This window comes from Salvelinus alpinus, chromosome 11 (genome assembly GCF_045679555.1).
Source record: "Salvelinus alpinus chromosome 11, SLU_Salpinus.1, whole genome shotgun sequence".
Taxonomy (NCBI): Eukaryota; Metazoa; Chordata; class Actinopteri; order Salmoniformes; family Salmonidae; genus Salvelinus; species Salvelinus alpinus.
The window spans coordinates 24,954,786-24,969,492 of record NC_092096.1 but is presented as its reverse complement, the minus strand read 5'-3'; the positions used below and the strand labels follow the sequence as shown (position 1 = coordinate 24,969,492).

General features: G+C 44.0%; 1 protein-coding gene across 5 annotated transcripts in view; it reads right to left on the bottom strand.

Annotated features, from left to right (window-relative positions):
* The window catches only part of iqsec3a (IQ motif and Sec7 domain ArfGEF 3a), a 190,835-nt gene extending 176,669 nt beyond the window's left edge, over positions 1-14,166 (bottom strand). For 4 of the 5 annotated variants that reach the window (XM_071332177.1, XM_071332178.1, XM_071332179.1 and 1 more), the window contains exon 1: positions 13,389-14,166. In XM_071332177.1, coding sequence (XP_071188278.1) covers positions 13,389-13,918 — 530 coding nt within the window. In that variant the 5' untranslated portion in view covers positions 13,919-14,166. The remainder of the gene's footprint in view (positions 1-13,388) is intronic. The other variant, XM_071332181.1, reaches the window with a different exon arrangement.
* Positions 14,167-14,707: the final 541 nt, after the last annotated feature.

The following is a 14,707-nucleotide window of genomic DNA, read 5'->3' as shown; positions in this document are numbered from 1 at the left end:
GCGAGAGAGAGAGAGCGCGAGAGAGAGAGAGAAGAGAGAGAGATATAGAGAAAGAGAGAGAGAGAGAGATATAGAGAAAGAGAGAGGGGAGCTTCTCTAGTTAGTGCAAGCTGAGTGAAGAGAGGAGGAACTGGCAGAAAGAACATCCTTAGAGGAAAATAATGAGAGAAAGAGAGAGAGAACAGGATTTTCTACCTGTCTTGCCCTAGAGACTGCACAGAGAAATGTTAACACCAGATTCTGCTCCATCAGTGTATTGGCCTACGGGGCTATCTAATTGAACCCTCCAACCATAGACACAGAGGTGCATGGACCCACATCACACAGCACAAGCAGGCGCAGAACACACACATAGCCTACACATACATATACAGTACATGTTAGTCATTTAGCAGACGCACTTATCCAGTGCAACTTACAGTAGAGTGCATACATTTTCATACTTTTAATACAAGCAAACACACATACAAGCGTACACACATGCACACACAAACTAATCTACAGACTAGCATTAACACACATTAAACACACAAACACTAAACACATACGCGTTCCAACACACACAAACTGATACAGCCCCCCTTCCCTTCTACTAAAGCACATGCTTGGTCAGCTGGCCTGTGCTCTGGGACATGAGGGTACAGGGACTTGGCCAGCTGGCCTGTGCTCTGGGACATGAGGGTACAGGGACTTGGCCAGCTGGCCTGTACTCTGGGACATGAGGGTACAGGGACTTGGCCACTTGGCCTGTGCTCTGGGACATGAGGGTACAGGGACTTGGCCAGCTGGCCTGTGCTCTGGGACATGAGGGTACAGGGACTTGGCCACTTGGCCTGTGCTCTGGGACATGAGGGTACAGGGACTTGGCCACTTGGCCTGTGCTCTGGGACATGAGGGTACAGGGACTTGGCCAGCTGGCCTGTGCTCTGGGACATGAGGGTACAGGGACTTGGCCAGCTGGCCTGTGCTCTGGGACATGAGGGTACAGGGACTTGGCCACTTGGCCTGTGCTCTGGGACATGAGGGTACAGGGACTTGGCCAGCTGGCCTGTGCTCTGGGACATGAGGGTACAGGGACTTGGCCAGCTGGCCTGTGCTCTGGGACATGAGGGTACAGGGACTTGGCCAGCTGGCCTGTGCTCTGGGACATGAGGGTACAGGGACTTGGCCAGCTGGCCTGTGCTCTGGGACATGAGGGTACAGGGACTTGGCCAGCTGGCCTGTGCTCTGGGACATGAGGGTACAGTGACTTGGCCACTTGGCCTGTGCTCTGGGACATGAGGGTACAGGGACTGGCTATGTTGGCAAGAGATAGGGACCATTGATCTGAAAGAAGCACCAGGCTATCAGAGTCTGCAGCAGCTAGAAGGATGCCAGCAGGAGATAGGGGATAATGTATGCTTCTCACTCCCAGGGTTCCCATTCACCCCACATATGGCCGCTCTCTCCTTGAGATGGCTGGCAGCTGCACAGATTCAGCCCCTTTCAGGGGAAGAGGAGAGCCATGTGAGAAGGGAAGGAGGAAGCGGGGGTGGATGGATGGATGGGCTGCAGCCAATGCAGAAAAGCATGCTGACTGCCAGGTGGTGTGTGGGTGAGTGTGTGCCCTTATTTGTGTACTTGTGTGTGCTAGTATGCATATGTTGATGTGTTTATACGCTAGTATGGATAACTGTGATTATGACTATGTGACTACGTCTGTGTGTACAGAGCACGCATACATACACTACAGTTCAAAAGTTTGGGGTCACTTAGAAATGTCCTTGTTTTTGAAAGAAAAGCACATTTTTTGTCCATTAAAATAACATCAAATTGATCAGAAATACAGTGTAGACATTGTTAATGTTGTAAATGACTATTGTAGCTGGAAACGGCTGATATTTTAAGGAATATCTACATAGGCGTACAGAGGCCCATTATCAGCAACCATCACTCCTGTGTTCCAATGGCACGTTGTGTTAGCTAATCCAAGTTTATCAATTTCTCACATGGAATAGCCTTCATTTCTCAGAACAAGAATAGACTGACGAGTTTCAGAAGAAAGGTCTTTGTTTCTGGCCATTTTGAGCCTGTAATCGAACCCACAAATGCTGACGCTCCAGATACTCAACTAGTCTAAAGAAGGCCAGTTTAATTGCTTTTTTAATCAGACAACAGTTTTCAGCTATGCTAACATAATTGCAAAAGGGTTTTCTAATTATCAATTAGCCTTTTAAAATTATATTCTTGGATTAGCTAACACAATGTGCCATTGGAACACAGGAGTGATGGTTGCTGATAATGGGCCTCTGTACGCCTATGTAGATATTCCATTTAAAAAATCAGACGTTTCCAGCTACAAGAGTCATTTACAACATTAACAATGTCTACACTGTATTTCTGATCAATTTTATGTTATTTTATTGAACAAAACATGTGTTTTTCTTTCAAAAACAAGGAACTTTCTAAGTGACCCCAAACTTTTGAACGATAGTGTATATTTTGAGAGAGGACAGCCAGCAGGAGAGAAGCACCTGCAGCAACATGAGCTCTCCAGGGCTCCCCCTCAGGCTATGGGGCTGCCTCCCAGCTAGCTAACGCCACACGCCAGCAATCCTGCACTGAGAACCAGAGAGCCAGAGGGACAGAGAGCACACCGCAGCCCAGTCAGAACATATGGAATCAGGGGAGACAGGAGACACACCAGCCACTCGGATGGAGGGATGGAGCTGAATACTGATAGTGACTGCAGAGGATGCTAGAGGAAGCTGCTTATTAAGGAGAGAGGAGGAGGAGGTGGTGAGAGAGAAAGATAGAAAGAGAAAGAGAGAGAGAGAGAGAGAGAGAGAGAGAGAGAGAGAGAGAGAGAGAAAGGGTTGAAGTGGATGAGGCAAGTGGATGAGGAGAGCAAGAACAGGAGGGAATGGTAAATAATGAGAGGCAAAATAGGAAAGATAGAGCGAGATAGAGAAAGACAGAGAGAGAGAGAGAGAGAGAGGAGATAGGAAAGGCAGGGTGTGATTGTGACAAGAGTGGATGAGGGAGGAGATGAGGAGAGGGAGACAAAAAGAGAGAAATGGAGAGAGAGATGAAAAGAGAGAGACGGAGCGAGACAGAGGGACAGAGAAAGAGAGAACGCGAGAGATAGAGAACAGCATTTTCCTGAAGAATCTGTCAGTCAGGCAGCCTTTTCTTCAGATCATCATATGCACCCACTCAGAAACTTTCCAGACAAGTGAGCACCATGTTGAGAGAAGAACACTCCAGGCCTTTACTATTGCAGTCTGCAAAATGAGCCTCTCAGATGCCTCCTAGAGCTGGGAACTTCCTTCAAGAGACGAGAAGATGGAGAGAGTTTTATTTCCCTCAAGGCTCTTGAAGCGTGACAACCGGAATCTACTCCCACTCTATCACAGTCTGGTTCTTTTAGGCCTTGTTAACTATGGTTGGGTCTTCGAGACACTCGCCGTGACCGTATTTGTTTGTCACAAAGCTGAGGAACAAAAAGTGAAGAGTAAATTCTGTTGAATAGGGGTTCACAAACTTTTGGGAGCAACTTGAAGCATCTGCGCTATGCAAAAATATTCCTCTGAACCATCAAATCAACTAACCCATGTTGCTTCAAAAACATTCTCTTTAACAGGAAAAAGTTTTTTTTACCCTCAATTGCAACTGTGGTCTACAATACAGCAGTGTGTTACATCTACAGAGAGTGATTCCAGCCTCATCTGGGGTGTAATCATTATTACAAAAAGTTTTGCAACGGAAAAGCATTTACTCCAGACGGAAAACATTTACTCCAGACGGAATACATTTTGCAACAGAAAAGCATTTACTCCAGACGGAAAAGCATTTACTCCAGACGGAAAACATTTTGCAACAGAAAAGCATTTACTCCAGACGGAAAACATTTTGCAACAGAAAAGCATTTACTCCAGACGGAAAACATTTTGCAACAGAAAAGCATTTACTCCAGACGGAAAACATTTTGCAACAGAAAAGCATTTACTCCAGACGGAAAACATTTTGCAACAGAAAAGCATTTACTCCAGACGGAAAACATTTTGCAACAGACAAGCATTTACTCCAGACGGAAAACATTTTGCAACAGAAAAGCATTTACTCCAGACGGAAAACATTTTGCAACAGAAAAGCATTTACTCCAGACGGAAAACATTTTGCAACAGAAAATTGGACAAATTCAGGTAGATTCCTCTGTTTGGTTCTGTTTGGTTCTGTTTGCTTCTGTTTGGTTCTGTTTGCTTCTGTTTGGTTCTGTTTGGTTCTGTTTGGTTCCGTTTGGTTCCGTTTGGTTCCGTTTGCTTCCGTTTGGTTCCGTTTGGTTCCGTTTGGTTCCGTTTGCTTCCGTTTGGTTCCGTTTGCTTCCGTTTGGTTCCGTTTGCTTCCGTTTGCTTCTGTTTGCTTCTGTTTGGTTCTGTTTGGTTCTGTTTGCTTCTGTTTGGTTCTGTTTGGTTCTGTTTGCTTCTGTTTGCTTCTGTTTGCTTCTGTTTGCTTCTGTTTGCTTCCTTGTGAAAACACCCCTGAAGTTGCTTCTATGCTATGTTAAGCGATGTCATCGTCGTGCTGCTTATTAATAGACAAACACACACACAGTGAAATGTACACAATTTGCCCACACACACTCACTCACGCATAAACACACCAGAGCTCTGACATGATAAGCAATTTGCCACACGTCTCTGTCCTCCCCCATGCCCACGGCTAATAGAGATTTATTCACAGCTCCTGGGGGCCAGCGGCACAGTACGCCATCTTGTCTTGTCAGGATCAATGCGCTAAGTGAGTGATGTAATGCTGCGCGATGTCGACTGACTTTCATGGATCACTACTTTGTTATTAAGGGTAACATTAACTCTCTCTCTCTCTCTCTCTACCTCTCTCTACCTCTCTACATCTCTCTCTCTACATCTCTCTCTCTACATCTCTCTCTCTAACATCTCTCTCTCTACATTTCTCTCTCTCTCTCTCTCTCTCTCTCTCTCTCTCTCTCTCTCTCTCTCTCTCTCTCTCTCTCTCTCTCTCTCTCTCTCTCTCTCTACCTCTCTCTACCTCTCTCTACCTCTCTCTCTCTCTCTACATCTCTCTCTCTCTCTCTCTCTCTCTCTACCTCTCTCTACCTCTCTCTCTCTCTACATCTCTCTCTCTCTCTCTCTCTCTCTCTACATCTCTCTCTCTACATCTCTCTCTCTACATCTCTCTCTCTACATCTCTCTCTCTCTCTATCTTCTGAACCTGTCAAGAGGCCACGGCTGGCAACACCCGAAGGACCGACACATAAATGCCCCTAAAGATCACACTACAATAGACTCTATGCTCAATTAGCCTATACAGTACGTTGACAGTGACATTCCTAGCTTCTAGCTCAGGTGTCAGGCAAGGTAACGCATTGCGCGAGCGAAGTTCACCAAACTACCTCCGCTACATAAGTGTACAGATCTTCATTTGATCAACCTGTTGCAATGCAGGAAATGTTAAACGTGTAGTGTATTTGAGGTTTAAAAAGGATTTTCCCTTACGAAAAAATGTATCAACCCCTATATTATAATCTACATAATAATTTACATTTCCTGTTGCTGTAGGATTATTTTCCTGCTCTATCAAACAGGCATCAACCTACAGCTGTATAACCTTGACCCAGAAAGCACATTGAGGGGCACATTGAGGGATTCTCATTCTCATTGAAATGGTTGAAATGGTGTGTGTGTGTGTGTGTGTGTGTGTGTGTGTGTGTGTGTGTGTGTGTGTGTGTGTGTGTGTGTGTGTGTGTGTGTGTGTGTGTGTGTGTGTGTGTGTGTGTGTGTGTGTGCGTGTGTGTGTTCTGGGTCTGGATAGCAGACACTAAAATGGGTATCAGTACCATGGACAGCTCCCATTACTAGGAAACACCAGTAAACAGCTAAAGATGTGTATAGGGGTAATTTTAACATGCACACCCACTCAAACACTTGCACTTAAATGAATATCTAGTTAGTGCAGAAGGAGGGCAGGTGCATCTCAAAACAGAGTACCATTGGATAGGTGATAGTGAATACTCAGTAGGAGACGTGATGAGGAAAGGAAGCTACTTGAGGCTATTGAGGAGAGATGCTTCCTATAGGTGACAGCCGCAACAGGGCAGGACAGAGAAGCCCACACAGTCAGACTGTTAAGTTAGCCTGTTTGTTTTCTGTTTACTGGAGTATCAATTCAAATCATAGTAACCATAGAAACCAACAGCACCATTGAAGTGCCCGACTCAGTAAAAAACAGAGAGGTCCTGATGGATGAGACTAGCCACTAAAAGCCCAGATGGATACACCACTAAGCAATCCATCCTGTATTTGATTGTTATACTACCATAGAAAAATATACTACTAAAGCCATTGAGAAGATCTAGATTCTACACCAGCAATACTCAATAGGGGGTCCGCGGTCCGGATCAGGATCCAGAACGGGGTCAATACGGACCGTCATTTTTTTAGGAACTTTCTGCTGTTAAGAGTTAAGAGCCTGATAGTAGAACAAAGAAGGTGCAGTTTGATTGGCAGTTTTCCTCTGTTATCACATTCAATGACCTTAGAAAACTATTTAGAACCTTTCACATGTCCAGTTGATCAACTAGCCCATGTTAGCTAGCTAGGTAAGTTAGGCTAACCCGCTATTTAAATCTTGTAGTTATCACGGTCAGATTACGTGACCAGGGACCTCGGCCCCCAGGGAGCCCCCATTGATTTTGTTGAATCACTCAGGTATCATATGAACACACATAAGACAGGGCAAAATGTGTTGGAGCTTTAAAACGGCAAAATATTCTCTCTGTCCCATGGCAAAAGGTGTAGAATTGCAGGAAATTTGCTTTACAACATTTTCTCTCCGCCAAAAGACAGGTGTGAACAGCTTGGGGTCTTATGGGTCACGAAATGGGGGTTTGTTACTGCAATAAATGAAAATGTCAATCCGGACCATTGCCACCTTGGACATTTGTGTGACCGGACCTTCTCAAGTAGTATTTGAGTACCCCTGTTCTACAGACAAGCAAAAACAACATATTGAGACTCAATGCGGGTGACTACACGTAAGACTATCTTCCAGCTAGCCCATACAATCACCGTGGACGAACGCCAGCAATGTCATATTCATTAGGGCACAATGTAGCAAATCGTTTTGCAACGGAAAACAAGTGCTTTTTATTGGACAAGTCCTGTTTGAGTCCGTTTTTTTAGTTTGTAGCCTAATGATGCATTAAGTGTGGATTCTAAACATGATCAAGGGATGTTGTTCACCTAGCTAGCTCCCAGGGAGTGCTTGTGTCTTCAGTTGTTTTCTCTGTAGACTTCTGTGATTTAGCTGATTTATAGACTTCCATTCATCTCTGTCCCTGTATTCCTTCTCCCACCTGAGGATTGGGGTCCTTGTTTCCTAGCAAGGGAGATATCAGTGTCCTAAACTGTTAGTCAATTTGCCCTCTTAAGTGGAACACTTTTTTTATTTAACCTTTATTTACCTAGGCAAGTGAGTTAAGAACAAATTCTTATTTACAATGACAGACTAGGAACAGTGGGTTACCTGCCTTGATCAGGGGCAGAACGACAGATATTTACTTTGTCAGGTCAGGGATTCAACCCACCCACCTTTCGGTTACTGGCCCAACGCTCTAACCACTAGGCTACCTGCTGGTTACTGGCCCAACGCTCTAACCACTAGGCTACCTGCTGATTACTGGCCCAACGCTCTAACCACTAGGCTACCTTCTGGTTACTGGCCCAACACTCTAACCACTAGGCTACCTGCTGGTTACTGGCCCAACGCTCTAACCACTAGGCTACCTGCTGGTTACTGGCCCAACACTCTAACCACTAGGCTACCTGCTGGTTACTGGCCCAACGCTCTAACCACTAGGCTACCTTCTAGTTACTGGCCCAACACTCTAACCACTAGGCTACCTGCTGGTTACTGGCCCAACGCTCTAACCACTAGGCTACCTGCTGGTTACTGGCCCAACGCTCTAACCACTAGGCTACCTGCTGGTTACTGGCCCAACGCTCTAACCACTAGGCTACCTGCCGCCTCTTTAAAAATGGGGCCAAACCTAATCAGAGTGTACTTGCCTCGTGAGGGTATTTGTGGGTGGATGTTTGTATTTGTCCTATTTCACACATGTAGAAGTGTGTATTATACGCAGGTGTGAATTGGAAATGGGTGTTTTGCACATCTCAGCTCCCCCTGAGACACCCCCCTAGTGAGTGGCCGTTTATTGACCTGTGGTGGATTATAGCCTCACCCCACTTCTAAAAAAAATAGCTTTAGACATTTCTAGGGCAATAAGAGTTGATTGTGTTAAAATGCAATTCCATCGCTTATTTGAGAAATATGCCAATTAAGTTGGAAGAGAAAAGTATGAATTAATTGATTGGTATCAAATGAATGTCATTTGCCAGCAGCTTTGGTGGGGCAGGTGCCCAAAGTGAAAAAAGGGCAGGTGCTCCAGGACCCATAGGATCTATCTGTGCATGGGCCTGTTTGCCAGGAGTTTCAAACCAACCAATCACATACTGTATCATCAGTCATATGACGATATTCAAATATTTTGCAACCAACTATCGACATGGAGAAAATTAGCATACCTAGATGTCCCTTTCAAAACAAAATTACTTCCAAAATAGGCTACAAAGTGTATTGTAATATTGTAACACAAAACACTTGTTTTAATGTGGCAACTACCTTACCTTCATTGGTGTTTTCATTGAGGACCCTTTGACTTTTTCCACAATTTGTTACGTTACTGCCATATTCAAAAATGTGCTGAATTCACATTTTTCCTCATCATCTACACACAATACCCTATAATGACAAAACGACAACAGGATTTTTGAATTTTTGCAAATGTATTAAAAATAAAAAACAGAAATACCTTATTTACATAAGTATTCATACCTTTTGCTATGAGGCTTGAAATTGAGCTCAGGTGCATCCTATTTCCATTGATCATCCTTGATATGTTTCTACAACTTAATTGAGTCCACCTGTGGTGAATTCACTTGATTTGACATGATTTGGAAAGGCACACGCCTGCCACAGCAAAAACCAAGCCATGAGGTCGAAAGAATTGTCCGTAGAGCCCCGAGACAGGATTGTTTCGAGGCACAGATCTGGGGAAGGGTACCAAAACATTTCTGTAGCATTGAAGGTCCCCAAGAACACAGTGGCCTCCATTATTCTTAAATGGAAGAAGTTTGGAACCAAGACTCTTCCTAGAGCTGTCAGCCCGGCTAAACTGAGCAATCGGGGGAGAAGGGCCTTGGTCAGGGAGGTGCCCAAGAACCCGATGGTCACTCTGATAGAGCTCTAGAGTTCTTCTGTGGAGATGGGAGAACTTTCCAGAAGGACAACCATCTCTGCAGCACCAATCAGGTCTTCATGGTAGAGTGGCCAGACGGAAGCCACTCCTCAATAAAAGGCACGTGACAGCCCGCTTGGAGTTTGCCAAAAGGCACCTAAAGACTCTCAGACCATCATGAGAAACAAGATTCTCTGGTCTGAGGAAACCAAGATTGAATTATTTGGCCTGAATGCAAAGCTTCACGTCTGGAGGAAACCTGCCACCATCCCTACGGTGAAACATGGTGGTAGCTGCATCATGCTGTGGGGATGTTTTTCAATGGCAGGGACTGGGAGACTAGTCAGGATCGAGGTAAATATGAACGGAGCAAAGTACAGAGAGATCCTTGATGAAAACCTCCTCCAGAGTGCTCAGGACCTCAGACCGAACGTACACCTTCCAACAGGACAACAATCCTAAACACACAGCCAAGACAACACAGGAGTGGCTTCGGGAGTCTCTGAATGTCCTTGATAGGCCCAACCAGAGCCCGGACTTGAACCCAATTGAACATCTCTGGAGAGACCTGAAAATAGCTGTGCAGAGATGCTCCCTATCCAACCTTACAGAGCTTGAGAGGATCTGCAGAGAAGAATGGGAGAAACTCCCCAAATAGAGGTGTGCCAAGCTTGTAGCATCATACCCAAGTAGACTCGAGGCTGTAATCGCTGCCAAAGGTGCTTCAACAAAGTACTGCGTAAAAGGTCTGAATACTTATGTAAATGTGACATTTCTAGTTTTTTATATATATATAAATTTGAAAACAATTCTAAAGACCTGTTTTTGCATTGACGTTATGGTGAGGGAAAAAATGATTTAATACATTTTAGAATAAGGCTGTCATGTAACAAAATGTGGAAAAAGTCAAGGGGTCTGAATACTTTACGAAGACACTGTATTATCAACTGAAAACATTTTGGAGAAGGAGAAAGGAGAAACCTTTCAGATAATGAATCACTAGCTCATGAATGGCATAAAAATGATGCCATTGGGGATTGCATAGCTTGCTTGATGTTCATCCAGTCAGCTCATGTGTGCTGGTTTGTCATCTCAATTTAACCAGCTGAAAAGATTTCTGACTGATTGGAGCATTTTGATAATAATACTGGCCGAGCTACAGGTAACTTCCAACATAAAGGAAACACTTAAGTCAATGAGGGGTATAAAATATATTGAAAGCAGGTGCTTCCACACAGGTGTTGTTCCTCAGTTAATTTAGCAATTAAAACATCCCATCATGCTTAGGGTCATGTATAAAAATGCCCAGCTGCCCATTATTTTGGCTACCATGGCTAGAAGAAGAGATCTCAGTGACTTTGAAACAGGGGACTCATAGGAGTATAGGGGGTTGGTAGGTTTAAAGATTTAGTGTGTGTGTGTGTGTGTGTGTGTGTGTGTGTGTGTGTGTGTGTGTGTGTGTGTGTGTGTGTGTGTGTGTGTGTGTGTGTGTGTGTGTGTGTGTGTGTGTGTGTGTGTGTGTGTGTGCGTGCGTGCGTGCGTGTGTAATGCGTGTGTGCGTGTGTGCGTGTGTGCGTGTGTGCGTGTGTGTGTGTGACAGTCACCAGGTCTCCACCCAATTGAACACTTTTATGGAAGATTACAGAGCAGCGCCTGAGACTACGTTTTCCTCCACCATCAACAAAACACCAAATGATGGCATTTCTTGTGGAAGAATGGTGTTGCATCCCTCCAATAGAGTTCCAGACACTTGTAGGATCTATGACAAGGAGCATTGAAGCTGTTTTGGCGGCTCATGGAGGCCCAACGCCCCAGTAAGACACTTTATGTTGGTGTGGGGTCCGAAATGATTGACACCCTTGATAAAGATAAACAAAAAAGACTAAATAAATAATTTGAATACTGAACTCTTTCGTATGCTCTATAAAATGGCGAGATTATATTATTTTATACTATTACAATTGCTCAGAGAAAGAGATTTTGTTTAACTTTTTTTTTTCAAAAAGGAAGGGGTCAAAATGATTGACACCCCTGTTTTCAATACCTTTCTAAAATGTTTTAAGAGTTGGAGAACATATTGGGAGAGATCTTAGATAGTTCATCCTAACAGGATCCTTCCAGATCCTTGACAGCCTTCATCTGTGATAATGGACTGCCCTCTTCAATTCAAACCACAGCTTTTCAATGGTGGTTCAACGCCAAAGAGTTACATTTCCATGTCACCTGACCAAAGCACCGGTTCCAATCCAAGTGCCTGTTTAACAGACATACTGTTTAACAGACTCCAGGGGCCTCATTTATCAACCGTGTACATTTCTCACAACATCCTGGCGTACGTGGAGATTACAGGATTTGCGTGCGCAACTAATTATTGCAATTTATCAAAGTGTTGCACACAACATATACACAACATTTTCATTGATAAATCAAAGCCATACTATATTTGTGTTCTTGTGAACGAGCGTTACAACCTAGCCTGGAAACCGCCATCCATTCATTTTTTTTACGGTGACAAATACGCCCATTTGCTGTAGCCTTTGACTTGGAGATGTTGGAACTGGGCCATGACAGTTTCTAAAAGAAAGAGCAATGGCAAATTCGATCACATTTCTGTAGAAGTGTGAGCCTAATGTTTTTATCTTTTTCGGTGACTTTTTCAAACTAAAAATGTATGCCACATATAGGAAGTGCCAAACACTGGCAGCTCATTCTGCAACTGATTGTCAATTCAAACAATTTAAAGCACACTTCTATGGAAAGTACTAATTGTTCAATTTTTGTTCATCAATAGATGATTGCTTCTATCTCCTGCCTTGGTATAGGCTCTGAATTGAAATAAGCTATGACGTCGTGTTCCTATCGCATAACAATAATATAGTCTACCCATAATGTCAAATTTAAACAGGGTACTGGTCTATTTACTTTTGAGCATGTTTGGCTATTAAAATCAAATCAAATCAAATTGTATTGGTCACATACGCATATTTAGCAGATGTTATTGCAGGTATAGCAAAATGCTTGTGTTCCTAGCTCCAACAGTGCAGTGGTATCTAACAATACACACAATCTAAAAGTAAAAGAATGGAGTATAGAAGTATTATTTGAGCGTTGTATACATGGAAGCCTAATATGTATTGTGTAGCAGGAATAAACCAGTTATGTCAGAAAAGGGTCATGTCATGTCCTGCAATATGATTATGATTTATGCCGAGGCTGTATAATAGAAGTAACACGTTAGGCTGCATGCTGCTATGCGATCTCCTTATCAAAGGGAAATGCATCTGTTTTATCATTAAGTATACGTTTTTATGTTTTTATTAACTTACCATTATTATCATTCCTGTGCATCAAACGCCTCCATTTCACTCAACAACAAAAAAACATGTTCCTGCAACAATATAGGGCTGGGAGCTGCCAGGGACATCAAGATATTACCAGGATACTTAGGATTCTCACCATTCTCATGATTATGTATTGTGATTCCATGTTCCAAACATATTGCTGCTGCATAGATACAAGCGAGTCGTAAGAAAACGACTTTTGATCAGTCATGGAAATAAAACTGCTGAAAACAAATTGTCTCCCAATTTAAAAAGAAGATGGAGAGCAAGGTATGAAGGAAAAATACTGGCATTTTGGTGCAGGTAGCCTACAGCAAACTAGTGAGGTATTGAAAACAGGGATGTGAATAACTTTGACCAACTACCTTTTTGAGAAAATAAATATTACTTGCTAAACAAAATGTTTTTTATATGAGCAAATGTATTCACTAATATAAAATAATGTAATTTCCCCATTTTGTGGAGCATACGATATATATACCTCATTATTTGAATTATGTATTTTATACAGACATTTTTGCTCATCTTTGTTAGGACCCCACTGTTTGTCAATATAAGTAAAATAGTAACTTTACTGGGTCGTGTTATGTTTGTTGGGCTATGTTTGTAACGTGGGCTAGCTAGCCAAACACTCGAGTGACAGGTAGACTAGCTAAGAAATTCGCCTTAATGGAATTCTAGCTAGATGTGGGTAAAATATATAGGCAATAATGTAGCATAAGGCTACTCACTCTGCTTTCCTGGCAAGTCCAACGGAGCGGCACAGAGTCGTAGGTGTTTGCGGGACCAGGGATTTGCAGCACGCCGGGCTTTTCTTGTCCTCCTCCGCTGAGTCGGGGCTGCTCTGGCCCGCTTTTGGTGACGGCGGGGAGGTGGGCACCAGCTGCAGTTGCTGCGGATGGTGAACTGGAGGCGTCGGAGGGGGAGGATGCTGCGGAGGCTGTGCCGACAGAGAGGCGACCTGCTGCGGTTGCTGGCTAGGATGAACCCCGACTTTGTTTCCCCCTGGATGCTGGTGCAGGTGGACGGGTGGCTGAGGGCTTGTACTGCGGGGAGACGGGTGGTGGTGGTGGGGGTGGTGATAGGACTGATGGGGGTCCCGCAGATGGCGGTTTTCCCCAATCAGGTCTTCCACCTTCCGCTCGAGCTCGTCGATGCGCTGGCGCTGCGTCTGGATCAGGCTCTGCTGGTTCTGCACGATGGTGGTGAGTTCCTTCAGATACAGCACGGCTTTCATTGGGTTATCTAGCAGGCTCTCCATACCTGGTTTTATATCTATCACGTTTGGATTTTCGTGATCAGCCTTTCCTGCTCAGATTCTCTCCTCGAGTGGTTTTGGCGAGGTTTTCCGTCGACCTACATGCAAAACTGGGATGTTTTCTCTGCCGTCTGACGATTCTCTGTGTGGAATCTCCGTAATGGCTTCTCTCGCTCTCTCTCTCTCTCTCTCTGTGTCGCTCCCTCTCTCCCACTCTCCCTGCGTAGTGCCTACGCCGTGAGGATGCGAGAAATGATGCTGATGCAACGATCAACATCCTCCGATGAGCTCTCTGATTGGAGGAGGAGCTAGTGGGTGGATGATGTCAACACAGCAGCAACAACATTGGAGTGTGTTTGCCTGAAAATGGTAACATGCCCTACAGTAATATTTATTCAAAGTATTTACACAGCACTCTTATGTGAACCGAGAAACGTTTTAATTCTTCACACACCACAACTTCACTAATAGGCTATCATTTGAAAGAACCAATAAATCAAATGAAATGTATAGGCCAATAAATGACATCAGCAAACCAGGCAGGCATAGACCTTAAGGACCAAGCAGAGGTGACAGTGTAGGCGTGAACAACCCTTGAAAGGAACCAGACTAGAGTTGCTGTGCAGGAGTCAGGAACCCTCCTCTACCTGACCAGATACTATCAACAGTATGAACAATATAAAGGATCAAAACTGGCAGAGGGATAAAAATAGCATAAATAGGAAAGTATACCAGTTTCATTTGAGGACCAGGATGTTGACAACTGTGCCATACAGATTGCAAAATAGTTGG